At 43.3% G+C, this 25,206-nt stretch overlaps 2 protein-coding genes across 3 annotated transcripts in view; one reads left to right on the forward strand and one right to left on the reverse strand.

Moving 5' to 3' along the window:
• The window catches only part of LOC106806538 (pescadillo-like), an 8,686-nt gene extending 4,719 nt beyond the window's left edge, over nucleotides 1–3,967 (forward strand). The window contains 6 exon segments of the mRNA XM_014808513.1: nucleotides 394–587; nucleotides 829–957; nucleotides 1,223–1,407; nucleotides 2,549–2,653; nucleotides 2,918–3,123; nucleotides 3,559–3,967. Of these exon segments, the coding sequence (XP_014663999.1) occupies nucleotides 394–587; nucleotides 829–957; nucleotides 1,223–1,407; nucleotides 2,549–2,653; nucleotides 2,918–3,123; nucleotides 3,559–3,633 (894 nt within the window). The 3' untranslated portion in view covers nucleotides 3,634–3,967.
• A 1,138-nt stretch (nucleotides 3,968–5,105) lies between these two features.
• LOC106806561 (unconventional myosin-XIX-like) lies at nucleotides 5,106–25,206 on the reverse strand. Of its 2 annotated transcripts, none has more exons than XM_014808552.1 (23): nucleotides 25,100–25,206; nucleotides 18,398–18,523; nucleotides 18,088–18,192; nucleotides 17,722–17,824; nucleotides 17,140–17,282; nucleotides 16,414–16,542; nucleotides 15,674–15,815; nucleotides 15,239–15,411; nucleotides 14,954–15,056; nucleotides 14,348–14,527; nucleotides 13,640–13,820; nucleotides 13,071–13,144; nucleotides 12,674–12,786; nucleotides 12,138–12,257; nucleotides 11,472–11,651; nucleotides 10,783–10,932; nucleotides 10,458–10,636; nucleotides 9,969–10,165; nucleotides 9,437–9,561; nucleotides 8,010–8,151; nucleotides 7,602–7,906; nucleotides 7,142–7,261; nucleotides 5,106–5,829 (listed from the first exon to the last, which is right to left on the reverse strand). In XM_014808552.1, exons 2-23 carry the CDS (start codon nucleotides 18,404–18,406, stop codon nucleotides 5,725–5,727), a joined length of 3,078 nt encoding a protein of 1,025 aa, XP_014664038.1. In that variant the 5' UTR covers nucleotides 18,407–18,523; nucleotides 25,100–25,206; the 3' UTR covers nucleotides 5,106–5,724. The 2 variants fall into 2 exon arrangements, with proteins under 2 accessions (XP_014664038.1, XP_014664037.1); XM_014808551.1 differs by having other exon boundaries at nucleotides 9,437–9,564.

Here is a 25,206-nt window from a genome sequence, read left to right on the forward strand (position 1 = left end):
TGTGTGTGTCATGCATACGTGTGTGTGTGTCATGCATACGTGTGTGTGTGTCATGCATACGTGTGTGTGGGTGTGTGCGTGTGTGAGTGCGTGCATCATGCATACGTGTGTGTGGGTGTGTGCATGTGTGAGTGCGTGCATCATGCATACTTGTGTGTGTGTCATGTATACGTGTGTGTGTGTCATGCATGCGTGTGTGGGTGCGTGCGTGTGTGAGTGCGTGCATCATGCATACTTGTGTGTGTGTCATGTACACGTGTGTGTGTGTCATGTACACGTGTGTGTGTGTCATGCATACGTGTGTGTGTGTGTGCGTGTGTGAGTGCGTGCATCATGCATACTTGTGTGCATGCATGTTTGAGTGTGCATATGTTGTTGCATTGAGAGGGCTAGAGTTGTCATTGTGTTCGAAAGATAAATGACAGACTGGAAAACTTCTGGATATTGTTGTAGGGTGACGACGAGTCACAAGTGGAAGACGCACAGGCACGCATGGAAGAGCTAAAGAAATTACAATCACTTTTTAACGGACTAAAGTTCTATCTCAACCGAGAAGTTCCGCGAGAATCCTTGGCATTCGTTATACGGTAAAGTTGCATTTTCCTGTGTTTTTACATCGGTGTCTGGTAAACCCAATTCAAATTTCGAGCGGAATATCACGCTTTGAACTTGTAAAATGTTACATTACAATGTCTACCAATGTAATGAAGTGTACTTTCGTTTCCACATCTCTCCTATGTTAGTCATAATTCCCTGGGTGGTCAGATGGTCACTGCTTTAAATTATGCTCTCTAATAAACACTGTCACACTGTTGTCGTACATTGCAGTACGTTTGGGGGCCAGGTTTCATGGGATGATACTGTCTGCATCGGTGCTACTTATAAAGAAAGTGATGAGAGCATCACACATGAAGTCGTTGACCGGCCGAAAATCATGGGAAAGCAGTACTTATCCAGGTAAATACTCCGTAACTCTCAGCACTGCTTTGTCAACTCTTATTATACACTCCACCAACCATTTCACTGCAGATGGTGCAGGTAACACCATTTGTTTGTCTGTCTGCGTGCGTGCGTACGTGCGTGCGTGCGTGCGTGCGTGCGTGCGTGCGTGCGTGCGTGCATGGAATAGGTGTGGGTCGCTGTGGCATCGCGATTGTACTCGCTGTGTTGTGGTGGCTGTGTGCTGTTCTGTCGAGACGAATGTGTGACTGTCTGTCTGCAGGTATTACGTGCAGCCGCAGTGGGTGTACGACAGTGTGAACGCACGCACTCTGCTTCCTGCTCAGGACTACCTGCCCGGAGCCATGCTGCCACCACACCTCTCACCGTTCATTGAGGAGAAGGAGGGTGACTACATGCCGCCAGAGCGCGAGGCCATGCTGGCGGGACGAACGACACGCGCACCCGGTATGAATCGTTAGTGGTGATAGTTTGTAGTAGCAGCAGTTACAGTAATGGTAGGAGTAGCAGCAGCAGTAGCAGTTACAGTGGTGGCAGCAGCAGCAGCAGCAGCAACAACAGCAATAGCAGTAGCAACAGCAGCAACAGTAGCAGCAGCAGCAGCAGTAGCAGTTACAGTGGTGGCAGCAGCAGCAACAGTAGTAGTAGTAGTAGTAGTAGCAGCACTAGCAGTAGTAGCAGCAACAGTAGTAGTAGTAGTAGTAGCAGCAGTAGCAGTAGTAGCAGCAGCAGCAGTAGCAGTTACAGTGGTGGCAGCAACAGTAGTAGTAGTAGCAGCAGCAGTAGCAGTAGTAGCAGCAGTAGCAGTAGTAGCAGCAGCAGCAGTAGCAGTTACAGTGGTAGCAGCAGCAGCAACAGTAGTAGTAGTAGTAGTAGCAGCAGTAGCAGTAGTAGCAGCAGCAGCAGTAGCAGTTACAGTGGTGGCAGCAGCAGCTGTAGTTGTAGTTGGAAAGAGACTACTGTGTACCACAGGAGAGAGAGTGAGAGAGATGCTGGTTGGGCAATCAACGTTCGTGATCAAACCTTGCAGTGCATGCCTCATGTTTGTCAGCAAACTGAAAAACCAATTTTACATTTAGAAAAGTGCACTGAATTGTAGGAATACTCTGCTTACTTTACCTAGCTTCCTATCTGTCCTGCCTGCCTACCTGCCTGCCTGCCTCCCTGCCTGCCTGCCTGCCTGCCTGCCTGCCTGCCAGCCTACCTACCTGCCTGCCTGCCTGCCTACCTACCTGCCTTCCTGCTTGACTGCCTGTTTGACAGCCTGCCAGCCTACCTACCTACCTGCCTGCCTGCCTGCCTGTCTGCCTGCCTGCCTGCCTGTCTGCCTGCCTACCTGCCTGTCTGCCTGCCTGCCTGCCTACCTGCCTGCCTGCCTACCTGCCTGCCTGCCTGCCTGCCTGCCTGCCTACCTGCCTGCCTACCTGCCTGTTTGCCTGCCTGCCTACCTGCCTGCCTGCCTACCCGCCTACCTGCCTGCCTGCCTACCTGCCTACCTGCCTGTCTGCCTGTCTGCCTGCCTCACTAGCAAACAGTCTGCTCAAGTAAGTTAAGTAAATATTTACCTCATCATTGTGATTTGCTGCAGATGCTGAGAGCGACGAAAACAGCGATGATGATGATGATGATGGTGCTGATAAGGATGAGGAGGCAGAGGAGGAGGAGGCAGAGGAGGAAGAAGGTGGCAAGAAAGGTGAATTTGGTCATGGTATTTACGTTTACTATTCATTGTGTATTTTGCGGGTGCTGAGTTTGGAGGTTTTACTGTACCATTTTCAACCATGTTAATAAACGCGGGTTCCACTGCTTGCACATTCCATACCATGCCCACAGTGTGTCACACACAAACATGACGGGGGACAGCCATGCTGTGCTTCTCTCGTTCGATCGACGATGGTCTCAGTTTGCAGAGACTTGCACTAGCTAACGCATTTCTTGCATTGACGTTTGCCAACAGGGAAAGGTAACAGGAAGAGGAAGTCGGAGTCGACCATGACTAAGATGGTCGTTGAACGGGGAGCTCCTGAGGATAAGGTCGCCTCGCAGCGATCCGAGTTTTTCGCGAACAAGGAAGAGAAGAAGCTAGCAGAGATGATGATCCCGAAGAAGAGGAAGAGGCTCTATGAGAAGATAGTCTATGGACAGAAGCGCAAGGCTAAGGAGGTGCGGGTTGAATCGCTCATGTTGGGGGCATAGATCGTGGTTAACTGTAAATTCCTTTTTCGTGGGGTACCAATTTTCATGGATTTCGTGGGTCTATCAATCCACGAACTTACGTTCCCAACGAAATATGATGTACAGATGTCAAGTGCCGGTTCTACGATTTCAATCCACGAATTTAAAAATCCACGAACATGTGTTTTTTATCGAAACCACGAAAATTGGGATCCACGAAAATAAGTGACTTTACAGTATTCACAAAGGCTAGAATTTACGGAATGCCATGGGGCGATATTTGTAGATATTTTGTAGTTTTCATTCGATCACTGGCAATGCAATATATAATCATTAGGTATAAATTGTTTTCTTAGATTATTAGAGAAGAGTACATTGGACCATTATTTCAAACTTTGACATTTGCGTGTGTTTTGTTTTCAGGTGGCCAAGTTGACTGATAAGAGAAAGGCGCATGACAGAGCTCGGAACAAAAAGAAGGTAATTGCTCAAAAGTAGCATTTATTCGAATATAGTGTTCAAAATCAGTGAGGTGTCTCTAACCACGTGTGAGCTAGGGATGGCAGCATAGCAATGAACACGTCATGTTACCTCGTAAAATACAAGTAATCATGTCGCTTGCGTCACATCATTGGAAATAGTGTCTGGAACGCTTGTGAGATATTTGGAATACCTAATCAGCTTTTATCATCTCCTACACGAGGTAACGATGCTCGATTTTTTTTCTGTTGGAATTTAAATGTTTCAATCTGTTTATTTTCTGGCATATGATCGTGTTGCTGATGAACGTTTCTAATGGGAAATAAAGGAAAAGATTGTCTTTCTTGCAAAAGTTGTTTTTAGCATAAAAATGGTTTGTGGAAGAGGTAAAAGAAACCATAAATGTCTTCGTGGAATTGCCTGTGATGATTCTTTATGATAGTGCAATATTTATAAATATCGCGGGCTTTCAGCTTTAGAAGTTGGGACGGTCTGAATGTCTTTACTTCACTACAGAAAATTCTTGACCACTATATAACAGTCTTCATTCTCTACAGAAAAACATTGCGTGCATCAAAAAGCAGCACAGAGCCACGCTTATATGTGGTGTTACATTACATAAGAGTTTATATATACTCATAATAATAAGAAACATTGATAGTAAAATGGCAATCTAACGGTATGTAAAGATAAAGACGGTTCCTGATCGATAAAATATAGGACTAGGCTACAACATGACGGAGAAAGGTAAAGCAGATATTAACAGCAAGCACATCTGCGCATGTACAACGCAAACACACTAACACACACGTACGATTGTACGGACCTAACGTACGATTGTACGGACCACACGTACGATTGTACGGACCACACGTACGATTGTACGGACCACACGTACGATAAACAATTTGGCTATACGTAAGGCCACGTGTATAATACACATTTGGCTATACGTAAGGCCACGTGTATAATACACATTTGGCTATACATACGTAAGGCGGGTAGGCCACGTGTATAATAATTTACATCGCAAATATATAATAGCGATAGTAACCGCTTATATTTTAATTGAAGAGCTTTATTTTTTATAATATAGTGATTACCCTGTAAAATCGAGCTTGGACCAGTAACTTAATTATGAAAGAAGATAAAAAGTAACATTAGTACAGGAGAGTAGTATAATTTAGTTCTAAAATTCAAGTTTTATTTGCAAATAGCAGCAAGTGTAGCCTACACCAGTTATTATATACCTACTCTTAAAAGAAACTGCATATAAAATCAGCTCTGACATGAACTAGAATTTTGATATAATCATGGCACGGGTGAAACATTACATTTAGTACTTACTTATTTAAGTAATGGCTAAGAAAGGGGTAACGCCTAAATAAAAATATTACATCAGTATGCACGTATGTGTGTATATGTATATATACAAATAACATATATAATATACATATGTATATACACATATACATCACACATTTGTGATTATTTATATTTATACCTGACATACATACATACTAACGCAAACGTGCGCGTACGCACGCACACACGCACGCAAAATTTTGGTATGGTAAATACACAATATAATTCCAGCTTAGTTTATCTGTCATTTCCCCCGTCGTGATCATTAGTGTCGTGAATCAGTGTAACGTATATATAGTGTAAACGTATTGCGTATACGTTATATAACTTGATGCTGCCTAAATGCCTTTAGCTGCATGCAGCGACTAACATCAATACCGCAAGATAAAATAAATGCCCTTTTCATATACTTTTAAAGATGGTTATAAGATAATTACCAAAGTATAACAGTTATTACATGGCCAACATGCACACAGTGTCACAAAGGCGTTGTGATTGTACTTTTAAATAATAATAATAATAAACAATTAAACACGATACTATAATAATTAACGGACCCTTCCAATTTCGTTTATCTATTATATATACCAGCGATTTGTGCGCATAGGCACATGATCAATGAGTCACTATCATAATTAATTAAAAATTACACGTCTTAAATCGCTATCAACCACATATACAAACAGTTAAAACAGCACCAGTTGTTTGCACGCATATGTTTCCATGGCAACCAATATAACGCCGCTATGTGAGAAGGCAATCCAGCAGACTGCATCTAAACTCCTTCTGGGGACAAAGATGTGCATTTTTCAAAATCTTGTTCGGCTTTGTATGGAATCGAATGTTCACCTGGGGAGAAATAAAATTCGATGGAAAGAAGATCTAATCAAAATTGATTATCATCTAAATTATTATCTCATTACACGAATAATAACAGGAGTAAGATAATATAGGATCCTATATTATCTTACTCCTGATAATAACACAGCATGTACGTGGCAGCTAGACGATTCGTGGCCCACTAAAAACCACAATCATTGCTGCAACAATACATGAAACGGGATATGGCTGTGAAACGAGCACCGACACATGCGCCAGCAACAGTGAGACACCCATACCCCCCAGCGTCTAATGTTCACTAACCATTACCGCATTGTCGCGCGACAGAATCTTTCTTATGCTACACTGTTGCAGTAACTCCACGTGGATGCGATTAATTACTCTCCATCAAAACAACTTCCACGAGATATATACGATACTCGGGGGCTTGACGTGTGTGCGCGTGTGTGTGTGCGTGTGTGCGTGCGTGCGTGTGCATGCATTATAAATGCCAGCTGTGTGGTGAGAACGCCCCCCATCTGCTGATATGCTCATATATCACCACGAGTCCTAGCCTATTGTAATTCCACATACGATCGACAATCCACTATTATTTTACCCCTAGTGTCACGAAATCGCCATGAGGGCCAGGTGTCAATATCCTGAAATCCATACACAGTGTCGACACCTCTATAGAGTAAGCTGTCTGTAGAGTCACCCCTGTCTATAGAGTCACCCCTGTCTATATTCTATAAGGATACTATATGTAGCTCTCATTTTTAATCACGATCTCTTGAACTTGTATGTCCCCCTTATCCTTTTCGCTCTCTCTCCCTGTCTCTTTCTCTCTCCCCCTCTCTCTCCCTGTCTCTCTTAATCTCTCTCTTTCTTTCTCTCGCTCTCTCTCTCTCTCTCCCTCTCTTACTCAACCTCCCTCCCTCCCCTCTCTCTCTTTCTCTTTCTCTCTCTCTCCATCCCTCCCTCTCCCTGTCTCTCTTAATCTCTCTTTCTTTCTCTCACTCTCTCTCGCTCCCCCCTCTTTCTCTCTCTGCTGCTGCTACTAAAAACCACATGATATAGCATAAACACTGTGCCACTATTTCGCACAGCCAATACGTAAAGCCAATACGAAGCAGCAATCTTCATAACATAAAATCTTTCACCGATATGCACTGCATATAGTGTAGGTAGGTGTGTTTCTATCGTGCACACGGACGCATGTTTTGCTACATACGCATGTTACGTATGTTGACACATGTTATAACCTCAGAGATAACGGCATTGGGCATGCGTGCGTGCGTGCGTCGCGTTCACCCACGTCAACTCGATGTAAAGCTCTCACCCGTGGCATTCTCCTCACAGACAACAGTCCGTCTCTGTGGAATAGGTGAGGCAGGTTGGGGTAGGTGAGGGCTCCTCCCTCGCGCACCTCGTTCAGGGCCTCGTAGAGCGTCACACACGTCTGCAGACGAAAAGACAGAAAACGTTTCGGAGACCTGTTGTTTGTCGGAGATGTATCGTAGACAGATACAACGTCTTATCTACGTGTAAAATGTCAAGGTTATCTAAGTGTTGTTCAAAGGTTATCTAAGTGTTGTTCAAAGGTTATCTAAGTGTTGTTCAAAGGTTGTTGTATTATATAACTATTCATGTTTCTGACGGTTTACTTAATTCGTCCGGGTGTCCCCTCCAACTCACGTTGAGGTCCTTAAAACTGATCACCAACCCCAACCCCAGCATTCCCAACCCCAACCCCAGCATCCTCAACCCCAACCCCAGCATCCCCATGCCAGGGAACACACCTCAGCTGACAGAAGTCGTGTGCTCGAGTGCCACATGAGGGCGCCGGACGTCGTTCCTAAGGCTGCATGACGCCTTCCCTCCTCGGACTTCCATCCCTCCGATAGAGTGACCTCTTCGTGACCTGACGACTCGATTTCTGCTTTGTCGGCGATTGTTGTGGCAGCGTCGCCGGCACTGCTGTGCCGATGCAGTTCTTGTTGTTCGATTCGTCGTGTGACCACGAGGCAGCGCCACCAGCACTGGACAGTAATGGCAGCCCTACACACCCTCACAAATGTGCGTCGCACCTTCCACCGTCGGAATGCTGAAGACAATAGACAAAAACAACATTAGAAGCAGGAAATCCATCTCGTGCAGCTGTCTATATTAGCAATACACTGATTATGTTGGGTGGGACTAGATTGTACCTGCTTGAATGCGGCTAGCTGCCTCATGCTGCTGCTGCTGCTGCTGTCGCTGACACGCTGCGACGTAACGTCGCCAACACCTCTGCACGACGCTAGCACAGCGTGTCCTAAGAATGGCTCTACTTGCCTCCAGTTTGCCAATCTGCAACGGTCATTATACGGTATCTGACGTTAGCCTTATGATATATGATATCAGTGTAGAGCCATTCAATAGATATAGCTATAACAAAAAGAGGAGAGCCAGAAAGAAATCTTCTCAACTATATATATATATGGAAATTCCCAGGATTTCTATATATAGATGCAGACATTATTAAACGGGGGAAATTAAAGAGCTTCTTCAGTCTGCAAATGGGATAAACTATTAAGGGTCATGTTTTTCTTGTCCCAAATCCTTACAAAATAATAATAAATAACAAACAATATTAAATTTAATCGAAAATTCACAGAACAGTGTCTGCTAAAACTAGTTTATGTTTCTCCCTTTTTAGTCATGGGTGGCATGGGCAGGGGTCTTAACTATATGCTGACTATTATAATAATTTTTTATTTATTACTCAGTGTATATTTATCTACACACAAAATACACACAAATTGACACGATTGTGTAGCAAAATAACATGAACAATAGGTAATAAATCAATAAATCAATAATTACTAAAATGATGAACTTGTAGTCTAGACCCCTCCTCTACACCACCCACACGTAAAAATTAGGAGTACATTAGTAGACAATGACCTGTGAATTTTGAATTAAATTTAACATTTTTTATCAACGACTTGGAATAGTTAGTCGGACAACCAGCAATGAAGGTTAGCTTTTTAATTTAGGTCCAAAATGTAAAATTCCAGGACATTATACATAAAATAAGGACTTGGACCTATTTCCAAAATCTTTCAATGACAAAAGGAAAAATTAAGATTCTTTCAATGACAAGGGACAAAATTCAAGGAATTTTAAGGGCTCTGGGAACCATGAAAGGACTTAGCAGTAAATTGGTTACATTATCTCCCAGTTTACAATTCAGTTTCAAGAGCCTAAAGATATTGATACCAAAATGTGTCTGATAAATGCCTAGCTCACATATTAATAATTAGAATAGAGTAAATAGCATTCAAGTACAGATTTACTACGCTATTTGTACGAGTTATGATGTCAGGGGCCACTACTTTATACTACTCATGACTTTAGGGGGTTACCTGTTAAAATCCAGACTTTCACAAATAGGACTTTATTAATATACAGGTAAATCTCACAGGTGAAGAGAGCAGGTTACTAGCTAATTGATGGTTAATATCTAAATGGGCGGTTACTCTTTGTACATGGATAGAAAGCACAAGCCAAGCCCTTTTCATAAGAAAACTCCCAGTTCAGAGATGGACAGAGTTTCGGATAACAGTCGGTAAAAAAATCGAATGAAACTTACCATCTTGTCTTTGAGAAACACTTTAGTCCTGCCAAACTGCATTTGGTCAGTCAACGTGAGACACTCCTCACCAAATTCTTGGCTCAATATGGCAGTGGTTTGCCGGCGCGAGGTCTTCTGCTTGCCTGCTGAAATTGTATGAAGCCTGCATTAAGAGTTTAGACAACGAGGAGATGGAGACCTGCCACAATATGGAGCCCAATACATGCGGCCTATATAAGACATAGGTGCTCTTTGAAAGCCCTGTTGCCTCTTTATAGAGGCTGTGGGGGACTGTTCGGGATGCAGGATTGAATAAATTTAATCATGTTGGAACTGCAAACTACCAAGATTTTTTTCGTGGTTCGGGATTAGAAGTCAACCATTGCGCGAGAATGCTTGAATCTCATTTGATTGAACCTGACATCTGGGAAATGGCATATTTTTTGTAAAACACATACTGGTTACAGCTACGTGTCATAGAAAGGAGAGTTCAGAGGTACGGGTGGGTAGACGTCAATCGGTTTGACGAGTACTGCACAGCGGCACGTACCATTGATGCACGGGGATGACAGGGAAGCCTTCACAGCACTCCCCCTCCCATCGTTAGAGTGACTAGCCGAGGGTGCACCGGCGTTCTCCTTGTCTGCATCGTTCACTTTCTGTCGCGGCGTTTTCACACTCTTGCAACTTCCCGGAGTCTTGCCGAGCAGTAGACGATATCTCAGCGAGAACTCCTCATATGAGATCCTGTGTGTGTGCGCGCATACCATGATTGTGTTACCGTTACACCTTAGTGACCGCCCCCTCCATACACATACTCAAAAGTAGGAATGGCATGATGTTTAATCATGGAATAGCAGCATTCTAAAACACATCGAAACCTGCACAAAGATTTCAGGAAATAGCACACGTAATGTGCGAGCGATCGCCCGATCAATTAAACTGCAATATATTCTTTAGGGATCAACAATACTCGCTAATCCCCCCCACAATTCACACCGAGTAACAGGCGCCACCTGGTGGCAGCACGCACGCATACCGGTCGGGGTAGCAGGCCTTGCTAATTTGCACCATGGCAAGGACTCCGCATGCCTCCAGCTGCGCCATCACGCAGCGGCTGTCAAAGTCTCGCGGCGCGGCGCGCGCGTTAGGCCGGATGCAGCGGATGTAATGCGGCCGCATACGCTCGAGCCGTGACATCAGCCCCACCAGCGATTCCTGTGCGAGAGAAAACACGATAGATTGAGCCACTCACTTCCTATCTCAGTTAACATCGACATATAATAATCGAGGCATGTGTAAAGTTACTACTTATCACATATATCACCTGCAAATGAAGACAGATGTCATTATTAGCCACAAACCTTGAACTTGGAGAGCACCGTTTGCTTTTGGTTGGGTCTACCTCGGGCATGATCGTCGTCAACGTTGTCCTCACTGTCACAGAATAGCGAGCTAACAAAGACGTTCTTACTGTTGCGCAGCAAGTCTGTTAGCTCTTCTGGCACCTTGTCCTAAACGATTGCAGAACCACTGACAATAACTGATTTGCCACGTGTAACCTTGTTACCATGACAATAACTGATTTGCCATGTGTAACCTCGTTACCATGACAATAGCTGATTTGCCACGTGTAACCTCGTTACCATGACAATAACTGATTTGCCATGTGTAACCTCATTACCATGACAATAACTGATTTGCCATGTGTAACCTCATTACCATGACAATAACTGATTTGCCATGTGTAAACTCGTTACCATGACAATAATTGATTTGCCACATGTAACCTCGTTACCGTGACAATAGCAAGGTTGTTGGTTCAAGGGTTTCCTAACATTACTAAACTTTGTCTCATGAAATGAGAGATGCGAATAAGAATGCGATAACTCGAATGTACAAAACGCTGTAGTCACATCTCTAAAGGCTGCCAGATCTTATAATATACAAATACATGCACATATGAAGGCTTTTCACTTTGACCACTTTGACTCTTAAGTGCAGTGTGAACTTTCACACAACCCGTAAGCAAATTCCATAAATGTATCATCACCTTGTTTTTATCCACCATGCCATCAGTAACATACACGACATCCCCGGCGTAATGTCGCACCACAAACTCGCACTTTCGGCTCGGTTTCGGTGGCGCCACCAAGCTGCGGTTGGCGGCGAGCTGTGTGACAATTCTGTCAGCTACCGATGCTGAGTTTGATTCTCTCATCAGTCTACACTCCTGCAAGCACATATACAGTCAACCCTGGATGTAACAATCACTCCATGCCAAAAATGTCCTTTATGGACAGGGGAGCAATCCAAAGAGATGGTTTTACCATATAATTGCCATTCAAGAAAACTGCCAAAAGTCTATTCTATAGCCACGTATCTGGTCTGTAGAGGTGACTACAAACCAGGTTTCGCCATCTGAGAAAACCACGGGGCCTAAAACAAGGCCCCATTATTTACTCGACGAGGCTGATTTTCTCTCGACGGGGCTGATTATTTTAAACTGATGAATTAAGTAATAAAAGCATTGAAATCTGAAAATTTGACGGGGGCCAGAAAAAAAAGCCCCGTGGACACCGGAGATGGGGTTGTTTACGAGGCTTGGCCCGATCGGCCCCGTGAAAAAGCGAAGCCTGCTACAAACACATGTACCCTCACTGGAAGGCTACACTAGAATAAATACATCAGTGATATGTGACATTTTAAATGGGCATACCTCATTGAGCAGTGTAAAGATACCAGGAGTGCCTTCTAGTAACATCAGCGACTCCTGGTTGTCGTTGTAGGCAAGAGGGAGCCACTGTAGACGCTCTGCAATGTGTTCCTCTTCTTGCAACTGTGCGGGGAAGAAACAGCCAAGGTATACGCTAATGAACATAATTCGCGTGATTATGATTAGTAATATAATATGCATGTCAGGACATGAAATATCAGCACCACTGAAGCTGATATCAGTGAGAGCACCACCAGCAGCAGCAGCAGTAGCAGCAGCAGTAGCAGCCAATCGTAACCTTCGCGCCCGGAGACACCAATCGTAACAAGAGGTTGGGCCAGAGCATATCAGGGCCAAGTCCCTACAGTTGCGTACTGACGCTGTGAAAAACACACAACACAATACAAGGTACGAAATGTTGATCATCATGTAAAAAGTAGAATGCCACGAGTGCATTACAGTACTACACGCCATGACACATCACAACACAACACAGCACCAAACAACACAAACAAAACCGACTGCCTAAATATAAGTACCTTGATGAAGTTTTTCACAAAGTGCTGCTGCAGTTTTTCGTTTGTGTAGTTGATGCAGAGCTGCTCCAGGCTGTTGTTCTGTAGGCTCTCAAAGCCATACACATCCAGCAGACCTGGTCGGGTAGAATCGGGTTAATTAATGTGTCGTTTGTCTCACATCATCTTAGCAGAACACTCGCAATCAGAAAATTCATACCCAGAATAAATTACACTGCGATATTGCGATATTGCGACATTGAATTATCAGATCAAGAATTGTAACAACAAATATGATGAGTTATTATAACTTACACCTGATTTTACTATATTATTATTATTATTAAATTATTATTGCTGTTAGCGTTATTGTTGTTTATTTATACAAATTTATGTGTGTGTTATGACAATGCGTGATCACCTATGGAGGTCCTGACGGCTGCATCAGCAGTAGAAATATGGACGTTGATGAATTCCACCATCCACCGGAAGATCCTGCAACGACGAACCCCGTGTATGTATGTAGTCTTCCAGCAATCTTGACCTCGTGTCTCATTGCACTCATACTCACAAGCATGCCATGCAGCATGAGCCTAACTCCTCATTGAGCGCGATTCCAATGAATGCTATAACTCCTCAGTGACGGTAACACTGACAAACACACTCGCTTCGCAAGAGGAAAGCGATTTGCGATAGACACATGACCCTGACCACATGAGTCAATTGATCCTGCCAGCGAGGTAGGTTAGAGAGAATATAATATGGTGGCGCACACAATCAGCCATTCAGTGCTCATTGCTTGTTATGACATCTTGTGATAGGTCACAATGATAGGACAACGATTTCAGGAATGTTTGCGGTTATTTGAGGAGTTGATCAGGTATCAAGGGATCGCGCTCGCATCCTTGCTCTCCAAAACATGCACAGCATAGAACGTCTCGGATCGTGCATCAGCGAGAGTTGATGGTGGAAGCAACGAGCAAAGCTCACCTGTTGTAGAGCAGCTTGGCAAGGCAGTCCCTCCTCGTGATGCACTCCTGTGGCGAGCATGGCTTGTGGAAGATGCTGTACCGCCTCCGATGCGACGCCGTGATCGTGCGCACCGTCAACGTGGCGGCCATCTTGGATGGGTCCACCCCCAGCAGACGCGCTGAGAGCTGCCAGCCTCGCACTGACAAATGAACATGCAATTAGATACATCACTGAAGCCCAGGCAGCACAGAGGTCATTCTACATTGTTAGTGATCTCTTCCTATGCAATTATTGGCGGAACGTACACGCGTAATGTTATGCACATATTCACAGATAGGTCGCATACGGGGTATGTTACGTACATATTTATATCTGTCTACATACTACTAGTGACCTAATGATTAGTTTATGTTCTCGCCACGTCCAGAGTCATGCACACGTTCTATCTTCTGGTACGCTGAGAGTGTAAGACCACAGTGACAGAGCCATACCGGCGATCCATACACTTGTTTCATCCGGTTTACTGTACATTGCACTGACAAGTAAGGACCTTGCAAGCTCTTGCTACTACTAATGCACTTTTATTAAATTAATAAATATAATAATAATATTAATCATTATTATAACAACAACAATGACAATAATAATAACAATATTATTAGTAATAATAATAATAATAATAATAATAATAATAATAATAATAATAATAATAATAATAATAATAACCAGAGCTGCAGTCCTTTTCGTTGACCACCGACGCAGACATATCTTCGAAATCCTCGAAGGTGACGTTGCCGAGATGTAGGATGGCACTCAGCATGACAAAGACATGATTCTGCTCGCCGAACGACAAACCGATATCAGACATGGCGTCCTTTGTCACACACCACCCTTCCTTGTCATCATCTGCGTATGTATAGTAACAGCAACAAACAGTTAAACCTCGATTATCCAAACAAGACGGGCGCGGAGTATTTTGTTCGGATAACTGATGGTATAGTGGCTTATTAAATATTCACAGGACCTTGAGACCTTGTTCGGATAACCGAGGTTTGACTGTACATGGAAGGAAGCATGCGGTAATTTCCATTTAATTCAAGTTAAATGCTGTAATGTAGACAAAGTAGGGCCGTGCTGTGACAAGGCTGCGTTATTGTCTCCCGTGTTGACAGTAACCTTTCGCATGCATACGGGTAAGCACAAAACCCCAGGTGTGCAGTGCAGTTGTGTCCCTTGTGCATTTATTTTAACTCAATAATTGCCCAACATATCAGATGGAATTAGTTAGAAAGATATATGAACACTGGCGGAAGTAAAATGAGCTGATTTTACCATGGTTCTTTGAGTGATCCCCAACATAGTTAAACGTGCTGCCCTCTTCTGGCCGTTCTAATTGCCATAATGACATTTCCTCTGCGTTGGCACCACAAAGCATCTAAAAGACAAACAACATAATCTCCTTAAAAGAAAGAAAGAATGCTTACGTAACTTACTGGACACTAGTGTCCAGAAAGGAAGCTTAGGTCAGAATATCAGGGGCTGGAAAACATCTCCCTGGGAGAAGATTCACGTAAAAGGAAGAGGCATGTGAAGTTGTCGGTTACCAGGGATACGTACTTGGTAGAAGATGTGAAAATTCCTTTCTCCAGCACCGCGTGCGATCACCCTCGTTTTCTCTAGCAGGTACGTCTCTAGACGGGCGCCTACAATTTGGTTGCGAGCACCGTACTGCATCTGTACGAACTTTCCGAAGCGACTGCTGTTGCCATTGTGGACCGTGCTAGCATTACCTGAAAGTCACGGTGACAGTCTATTAGCTCTTGCTCCAGCTCTCTCTCTATTTCCCTCTCTCTCGCTCTCTCTCTCTCTCTCTTTTTCTCTCTCGGTCGCTCCCTCTCTCTCTTTATCTCTCTCTCTCTCTCTCTCATCTCTCATTCAATCTCGCTCTTTCTACTCCTTGCTATTAGGTAGAGTAGTAAAGTCCAGGCTCTGCTCAATGCTCTACTTCTCACTCCTCTATCCTCACCCCCTCCCCCACTGATCGATTTATACCGAACGCTTCGAGGATCGGGTTCGAGTCAAGGATCTTCATCTCGATGCGATTCGCATCGGTCGTTGTCGATGCCGTCACGCCATGACAGTCCTGCACGGCAACGCTTGTCAGGTACTTCATGATGTAGCGTGCCGTGCACGTCTGAAACACACTCAGACAATTCATAAAATGCCCTAGAGCCCATTTCACGCCGATATTTTTTACAATCTTTGATCGTCAGAACGTGCCGATCTATCTACAATCGAGAAATCACATTAGCCAGTAAAAAACTGGTAGGAACATGTGCAATTTCAATATGGCGGCACCAATGAATAAATTTATGTAAATTAAAAACAGGCCAAAATATGCCAACTACATGCACTGTCAAAGGCTGTAAAAGCATGCATGCAGCAGATAACACAGTATCGTTTTATCGTCTGTCATGGAAAAACATACTGCTGTGCAGACGATGGCTTATATTTATTCAAGCTGGATTTTCAGAAAATGAAGTCAACAGATGCCATAATATTTACTTTTTTTCCTACCAGTCTGCGATTCGTTGTTGGAGTCACATGATATTGCGCCATGTGACTTGAATTCCGAGCATTGTACAGAATTGACCGATTGCACAGTGCAATGGGCTATTACAACAGCGATTTGGTAAAACTGTCTGCCACACCCACTGGCTGGATAGTTTAATCCTATACGTTCAAAGAAGCTGAACAAAGCCTTGTATATCTTGCACACTAGTGAAGACTACCTTTCCTGCTCCACTTTCACCACTGATTATGATCGCCTGGTCGGTGGCGCCCCCACAGTCGCTGCCGGCACCGCGGCACAGTTCTCTGTACGCCGCGTCAGCCACAGAGAATACGTGTGGAGGCAGGTCCTGATACATGGGTGAGAGAGAGAGAGAGAGAGAGAGATGGATTCACGTAGACATGCAGGGATGCAGTCACTGCACATCGTAAACAAAATGCCTGTCACGACCCATTACTGGGAGATAACTAAAAGTGTAGTTTTAACCTGGCTGAAACAGCTCTAAGCAATGCTCTAGTAGTAATACAAGCCTAGACAGTTATAACACTTTATCCAACACCCCCTCCCCAAATGCTTGCATCTATCGGGCTTGTCACCCATACAATAACCACTTGACATCCCACGACAGTCTACCATTCGTCAACCCCCACCAAAACCAACCTCCCCCCATATAGCCCTTCACTTTGCAACAGCACCTTTACCAACATGGCCTTTCAGTGAAGTGCTGCATAGGTAGATGCCATTACTGACGGGATGCAGGGTAAAAAATACACGGGAGCGATGAGCGATTCGCTCTACAAACCTCCGAAATCGCTCCCGTGAGACTCAAAATAGCTCCCGTAAAATTTATGACGAGAGCTATTTTTTCCACAGATTTTTGAAAAAGAGCTCCCGTGAAAATAAAGTAATTTTCCCCCTGACGGCATGCGACGGTGGAGCAGCTTACCATGGCTGCGCGGGAGTACTCGCCGATGGCACGATTACCGTACATCGTCGGCATCATCTCGCACGGGTTGACAGCCAGCAGCGTGTTGCCCACCCTCGTGTAGAACGCACGATGCTCGCTCCGATCCCTGATGCAGTCCAGAACTAACAGTAACAACAACACAACCAGGGAAAAAATTACTTTTTTTTCACGGGTACTCTTTTTCAAGTCTGTGGGAAAAATAGCTCATGTTAAAATTTTTACGGGAGCTATTTTGAGCCTCACGAAGGCAATTTCGGAGGTTTGAGGAGCGAATCGCTCATCGCTCCCGTGTATTTTTTACCCTGAACACAACAAGCTGGGCTGCAGGTGGGTGCTCATGGTCAGGGTACACGAGTTCATATAAGAATGGGCACATCTGACAAGGTAAACATACACACGTCCACATACACACACACGCATGTTTTTTACTGTCCATGTTTATTGTAGATGAAACCAAGATACGAATACATAATCTTTTGCAATCTAGTTGCAGGGAATCTCTATGGTATGAAGCTGAAACTCTGTTTATGGGCACTGTGGTGCATATATACAGTACAGTACCTGCTGCATTGCTTAGAGGACTTATCTGCGTGAGGTTCTCACACTGCAAGCATCCATAGTCTCCCGCCAGGGGGAGCTCTGTGCGCGCTGCGAAAGTTTGTGTCTGAAACAGGATTGTTATGAAATCGTGATGCCTTGCCATGTCTGCTGGTTGTACTGCTTGCTTGATAATATGCTTTAGACAAAATTGAGTAAATATTTATAACTGAGTAAACAATAATAACAATACTAATTATTGCTACCTTACATCCATATATATATTATCTGCATTGACATTTAACTTTGCACGCACTCCGCAGACATAATATTCGATGACAAAATGCAACCATTTTTGATCGACGTATGAAACACACTAAATGAAATTACCTTGTTATCCAAGAACCTCACAACAATACTCCCACTCTCCTTGATGTCATCCACGATCGCAGTTGACCACACTAGCTCAGGATGTGGTGCAAAAACTTTAACTCCCTATAAAATGATTAATAAAGTATAAAACTTATATGTGAAATATGGTAAAATTTGACACGTCATTATGACAAAGATAATATATATGTTTGTATCATATGGAAAAGTGTTAAAATATGATGGTGAAATTGAAATAGAATCTGGTTGGTTTCCTGGTTTGATAAAAGTGCAGATCTGCACATTATAAAGAATTATAGAACTGTCTTACTGGGCACATTACCTTAGTCACACTTGGTAGTCTACTGTACGTAGGAACTGGTTTGCAAGATACTGTGCGCGTATCACCAAGTATGATGCGTTTCTTCCTAGTAGGCGTAGTTGCATGTTGCAATACCTAAAATTACAGCAGGAATTTACATTGTTATTCCTTACACCAAAAATTTGCTACATTTTGGACCGCATCTAGGATAATGCACACATAATCGTATGTGTGCATACGAACACAATGCACACAATAAATGTATTTAAATGTATTTAAATGCTTTTTTTTGCTTGTTTCTGTAATTATTGAATTGTTGCTAATTGGTTGAATTTACAGGATTTATTCCTGGTTCTGGCTTCTGTGATTTTGTTATGCAGTTGCTACTGTCTTTTCTTTGCATGAAATCTCTTCAATTAATGTACTTTCACTTATTTTGCCTGTCAATTACAGTAAAAACCCGCATATAAGAACATAGATTTTAAGAACATGTTAGGCTAAAATTTCCCATTTAGACCCCTTTACATAAGAACCTGTTTTAGGCTAAGATTTTAAAGTAGGTTCTTAATTTTCCATGCAGATGAAGACTTAAAAAGAAACACAGGTAAAATAAAAAAGACGAGCTCAACAATATCGATGCAATAACAATGCCAATGCCAATGCCAATGCCAATGCCAATGCCAATGCTCAACAATAACAATGCCAGCACCCTGGCATTGTTATTGAGACACAGTACTGCATTATTTACATATACAGTAAAAACCCGCATAAAAGAACACGTCGATTAAGAACACTCAGGCTGAAATGCGGTCAAAAAATTGCATATACATAACACATTCAGCCTGTTCCATATAACACCTTACACATAACACTACTGTACTGGTAACACATGCATCACAGTCACTAAGGCCGCGCGTAGCGCGGGTTTCAGCTAGTACATATTAAAAGTAGAAACAATTAAGAACCTATTTAAGAACCTTTTGAGCCTAATTTTTCAGTAAGCACCATTTATATAAGAACATGTTGAGGCTAACTTGGAAAAATCTATGTTCTTATACGCGGGTTTTTACTGTATTGTTCAGCGTTGCTCCTATGAGCGTTTTTTCCCCTTTCTATTAACATCTATATATATTTAGGACCTGCATATGTTTATTTGTATTGCTGACATCAGGTTCATGTAAACTCAGGTTTATTTGCATGTAGTTTATTTATAGTTTATTTATTTTTATACATCGCTCATATATAATTTTGTAATTTTCAATCGTCATTCATGGATTAACTTTCTGTATTTAACTTTATATTGCGGAGTGGCCGACTTGAAGACTGTACAGTCAATTCGCTCTCCCTCGCTGCATTTATTTAGAAATTCGTGACATCTATGTAACCATGTAAACTTTTGAAAGCGTAAATAAATTTCAAAATCTAAATCTAAATGTAAATCTAATCACGTACAACGAACAATGCAGATATGAGTAATGTTACGTTTAGCTCTAGTACTATATAGCCCTTGTTGCCACAGGTGCCTTGTGCCTGTCGCAACAAGGGCTTTGGTACTAGAGCTATGTTACATTATGTTATATTCTGATACTTGTCGGTATCCATTTACTGATTTAGCTCTAACCGTGTGGCATGTCTAGGCCTACACTACAGCCTACAGCCTACAGGCTACATGCGAGTCTTCGCTCCCGGCACAGGCAGTTGAAGCGTTTCAATAAAATATAATGCTAAGTAAATACGAAATCTATTAACTACCAAATTCTTAATGTTTCCATACTCTCTTTCACCTATTATTGCCGACAGTTATTGCCGTCCAAATCCTCTATCTGCAACACATGCTGGCGACTGCCATTGCTCCCGCGGCTGCACTGTGCACGCTAACACTTATATATATATAGCAGGTAGGAAAGCGTGCTGCCCAAATTCGCTCGACGCTACGATTTCACACGATTACAACACAAATATTCAACCATTCTACTCCATCTTTGTTTCCATTTCAAGAACAGTGTTCACTTGTTATAACAAGTGCCGCATAGCGACAGCGCTCATCTAACGTCTACTGCGGTGACTCTGTGGTGGAGTGGAGGGATTCTAGTAAACCCTGTTAGTCCCAAATGTGTTCACATAATCCGCCCGAAACAGTGGATGCACAGGGATGGTATCAGGAACCTTCTCAAAAGAATGTTCGTTGGATCGTTATGAAAGTTCTGCCACGAGATGGCGCGTACGTTTAAGTGTCTTCAGAGTTAAGATGGAAGCCCCATCATTCGTAGTAGCAACAACTATTTGCAAGACAGAATAGGTAAGCACTCATCCATTTACCTACGCAAGCCACAGGCTGCAAATTGCAAATAGAGAGCTGCCACCTGCAACCAATTAATGCAGGCAAAAACTGCCCCCAACACAATGCACAGCCACTGCAGTGGCATAACGTTACATGTAACATACTGACAGGACAGAATGACATAGAAATTATACGATTTAAGGAATATACACCTTCTTTAACCAAATTTAGCTTTTGAAATTTCACTGTGACATTGTAGCCTCATACATCCAGGCCATGTATAGATTCTACTAGCAAAACCGGCAGTCAAATTCTTCTAACAGACAGTCAACAAATCCAAGTTTAACCCTGCTCTTGAGGGTCAAAAGGTTATCCGACACTTACTCTTCGCATGTCAGCAGAAGGGACATTTCATGTCCTTTCAAAAAGCCATAAAAAATGCTAGTCACCGCTGAAACAAAAAAGTTTTTCAATCGGCTCCGTCAGACCATGTCCTCAGAAAATGTCTAAAATCTGCCCTGTGCCCACTCGACCTTTGACCTGTGACCTCCAATTCGGCACAGTGATGGCTTTTTCCTACCATGATGCTATACACCGACTATCACGAGCCTAGGTCGAGCCGTTTAGATTTGTGCCGCCAATTCTGCATTTCCTCCCTATACCTTAAGTTAAGGAGTGAATGTTCCCCTTCTTTTACACCTCTTGACCTTTGACCTTTGACCCCAGCGTTCGACATCCCAACTCGTTTTCGATTACCCCCCCACGTCCCGGAATATCGTGACCGTCTGTCGAAGCGTTAAGATTGTGTGCCCAACTGTTGACGACGGAGGGACGGACGCACGACGGACGATCAAGCGATTCTACAAGCTGCATCTGACTATGGTCAGATAAGCTAAAAACATACTGTCTCTGTTCGTAATCGAGCTGTGTCACGCGGAAATCACACAAAGACTGACGAAAATTCTCGCGTTCGCTAACGTTGCCCCAGTAAATGTAAATGGCTGTCAGAATCAGGAAACACCCACCGGCGCTCTTCGTGACCTCATTCTTGCGCCGCAACGCTGCCAACGTTTTGCAACGCTTCAATGGCGAGGCTCGTACGGGAGTTGGAAAGCAGTGTGCCGCCTATAGCCATAGACTGGTACTCGCCTCCCACCTCGCGGCTTAGCTTAGTTACTCAATGGGTAATCGATGGGAGCGAGTACCAGTCTATATAGCCCTGTACTTGCAGGCCATTTACATTTACTGGGCAACGTTAGCGAACGCGAGGATTTCGTCAGTTTTTTGTGTGATTTCGCGTGACACAGCTCGGTTACAAACAGAGACAGTAGATGTTTTATAACAAGTGAACACTGTTCTTGAAATGGTAACAAAGATGGAGTAGAATGGTTGAATATTTGTGTTGTAATCGTGTGAAATATCCAGCGAGCGTCGAGAGAATTTGGGCAGCACGCTTTCCTACCTACTATATATAATATCAGGAGTGTATCAAAAGGAGTAAGGCACGCTAAAACCGGCAAAATTCAACATTTAGTAGCCTTAGTCTACCTATGATTTATTGTATTTACCTCGATAAACTTGAGCTCAAGTATTGCCTTAATCATTAAACTTTATCCGTGTCTAATCGTTGGTCTCATAAAATGACAAATCCGGAGATATCGGTTCAAACGTACAATGTGGTTTATCAATTTACATCGCTTTGTTATGATCTGTGAACCGAAAACATAAGGGCAATGCTTTGAAAGCCCTCTATCGTTTAGCAATGAAACTAAGCAAAGAACTAGCGAGGTTTGCTAGGGATTTCGCGAAAGTTAAACACGCCTTGTTGTTATTATAGCCGATGTCGAATGACAGTAATTACATGTTATGAACAATATTGTTAAGAACAAATAAAATGGATAAAAATACTAAACATGTGAAATTTTTTATTTCTAATGTAAATAGTATCAATAACACCACGTCGTGTTTAACTTTCCGAAATCCCTAGCAAACCTCGCTAGTCTTTGCTATGTTTGCATTGCTAAACGATAGAGGGCTTTCAAAAGCATTGCCCTTATGTTTCGGTTCACAGATCATAACAAAGCGATGTAAATTGATAAAACCACATTGTACGTTTGAACCGATATCTCCGATTTGTCATTTTTATGAGACCACGATTAGACACGGATAAAGTTTAATGATTAAGGCCAATACTTGAGCTCAAGTTTATCGAGGTAAACACAATAAATCATAGGTAGACTAAAGCCCTGTCTACACTAGCAAACTTTAGTTTGCAAACTCGAGCAAACTCCGAGTTCGAGCAAACTCGAGCAAACTCGAACAAACTCGCGCAAACTCGAGCAAACTCCGAGTTCACTGGTACTGACTGTGAATTCCAATGTTCAATGTCCAATGTTTGTCTATCTGCAGGATCACATGACATACAAACTGTCATTTGATTGGCTGGTTATTCCAAACCTCAGCAACTCGAGCAAACTAGTTTGCCAAGAAGGTGCACGGCCTAACTTCTGCAAACTTCTGCAAACTAGTTTGCCGAAGTTGCCAACTGGTCTACACTGGCAAACTTTGGGAAACTTTTCTTGGCAAACTCGGAGTTTGCTCGAGTTTGCTCGAGTTGCAAACTAAAGTTGCTAGTGTAGACAGGGCTTTAGGCTACTAAATGTTGAATTTTGCCGGTTTTAGCGTGCCTTACTCCTTTTGATACACTCCTGATAATATCATAGCGGAGTACGACACAGGGGAGAGATTCCACACAGCAATGGCGGCCAGAATCGTCGCTCAATGACGTCACGTCCGGACTCAAACTCCTGTTTTAAGGTGCATTGTGACCCTAACCCTAACCATAACCCTAACTCTAAAAAAATTTACAGCCGTGGGAGCAATGGCAGCCGCCAGCGTGTGTTGCAGATAGAGGATTTGGACGGAATTTACAGGAAACTGTCGGCAATAATAGGAGAAAGAGAGTATAGAAACATTAAGAATTTGGTAGTAAATAGATTTCGTATTTATTTCGCAGTGGCGTACGGTACGTAGCGTCGCGTCGTTGAAGCCCTTTTTGGCGTTAGGGTTAGGTTAGGTTTAGGGTTATGGTAGGGTTAGGGTTAGGGTTAGGGTTCTAGCTCATCTAAACTCTCAAATCGTGAATTTATTTCCCAAGGCGTTATTTCGAAATCTGGCGCCGACCGCCGCCATCTTTGTCTCGTTAAGTTATATGAAAGCGAATGGACTCCCGTACCCTAGACCTCGAGACATTAAGATATGGCTACCGTACCCGTAGCCACTGCCTATTTATTTAGCATTATATTTTATTGAAACGCTTCAAGTGCCTGCTGTGCCTGTGGCTCCCGGAGTCCCGCTTCTGTTTAGCTCCAAGAAACGGTATTGCTAGGGTTACAATATGTATAGACCAAGGAGCTACATACAACTCCTATATTAGCTCCTTAGTAATATGGTATAGACAATACGTCGCACAGCCTGGTCGGGCTAGCTTCTGTTTAGCTCTAGTAGTACTATAGCCCGCTTACATTAACTGCCGCTGGCGGCAGTTAAGGCCAAGACACACTGCAGCGACAACGACGACCGAACGACAAACGACTTTTCAGAAAATTAGAAACTATTGTTTCCTATGAGCCATTGCACACTGACGCGACGACGACCGGCGACAACCTCGACGACAAAAATATTTAGAAACGTTTCATATTTCCTAGCGACTTTCGCCGGCGACACTTTACAAATGGGCAATCACAGCCGTTTCCATCGGCACGTGACTTTCCATTACGTCATAAAATTATAAACCAATGCTAGCAGGAAGTAGACTGGTCCCCAGCGCTAAACTCGCAACGCCTGTCAGAAACAGTGGCGCGCCGAACCCATCTAACCAAAACGTGCAAGGCTACGGTCAGCCATCAGACGTTCGTTAATATGCTGCGTATATATTACTATTATATTATCGTTATACATAGAGCGTTTTTACAGCAATTTGTTTAAAAGCAGCAGCAGGAGTTTTTTGCCGTTTGTTTATGTGTGCCACTGGCACTGGCACTGTGGTGAGGGCTGGGTGAACTTTGTCGTTACGGTCGGTCGTTGTCGCTGCAGTGTGGCTGTGCCAGTCGCCGCGACTTTGTCGTTTGTCGTTACGGTCGGTCGCTGTCGCTGCAGTGTGTCTTGGCCTTTATTGTAAGCGGCTATAGTACTAGAGCTAGCTTCTGTTTAGTCCGCAAATGCAGACGTTATAACTCCGCTTGGCTAATCTGAGGGTGCGGGTTTATCCCATTACTGGGGTCTGCGTCGGCTCGGACTAGCTTCTGTTCTGCTGTCTGATCACTGATGTCGATAAATAATATATTATTATAATATTACTATGATATATGCTAATATAATATTAATAATAAACTAGAATAGCAGTGTTTCGACAGATGTTGTAAACCTACGCCAGTGTGTGTCTATCTGCTTCGATGACAAAAACATCGTTTCCATGTCAAAATCGCATCTGACAACTTTTTTGCAGCCACTTGTGTTTTCTACACGTGACAATTTA

Source organism: Priapulus caudatus, unplaced genomic scaffold (assembly GCF_000485595.1).
Source record: "Priapulus caudatus unplaced genomic scaffold, Priapulus_caudatus-5.0.1 Scaffold167, whole genome shotgun sequence".
Taxonomy (NCBI): domain Eukaryota; kingdom Metazoa; phylum Priapulida; class Priapulimorpha; order Priapulimorphida; family Priapulidae; genus Priapulus; species Priapulus caudatus.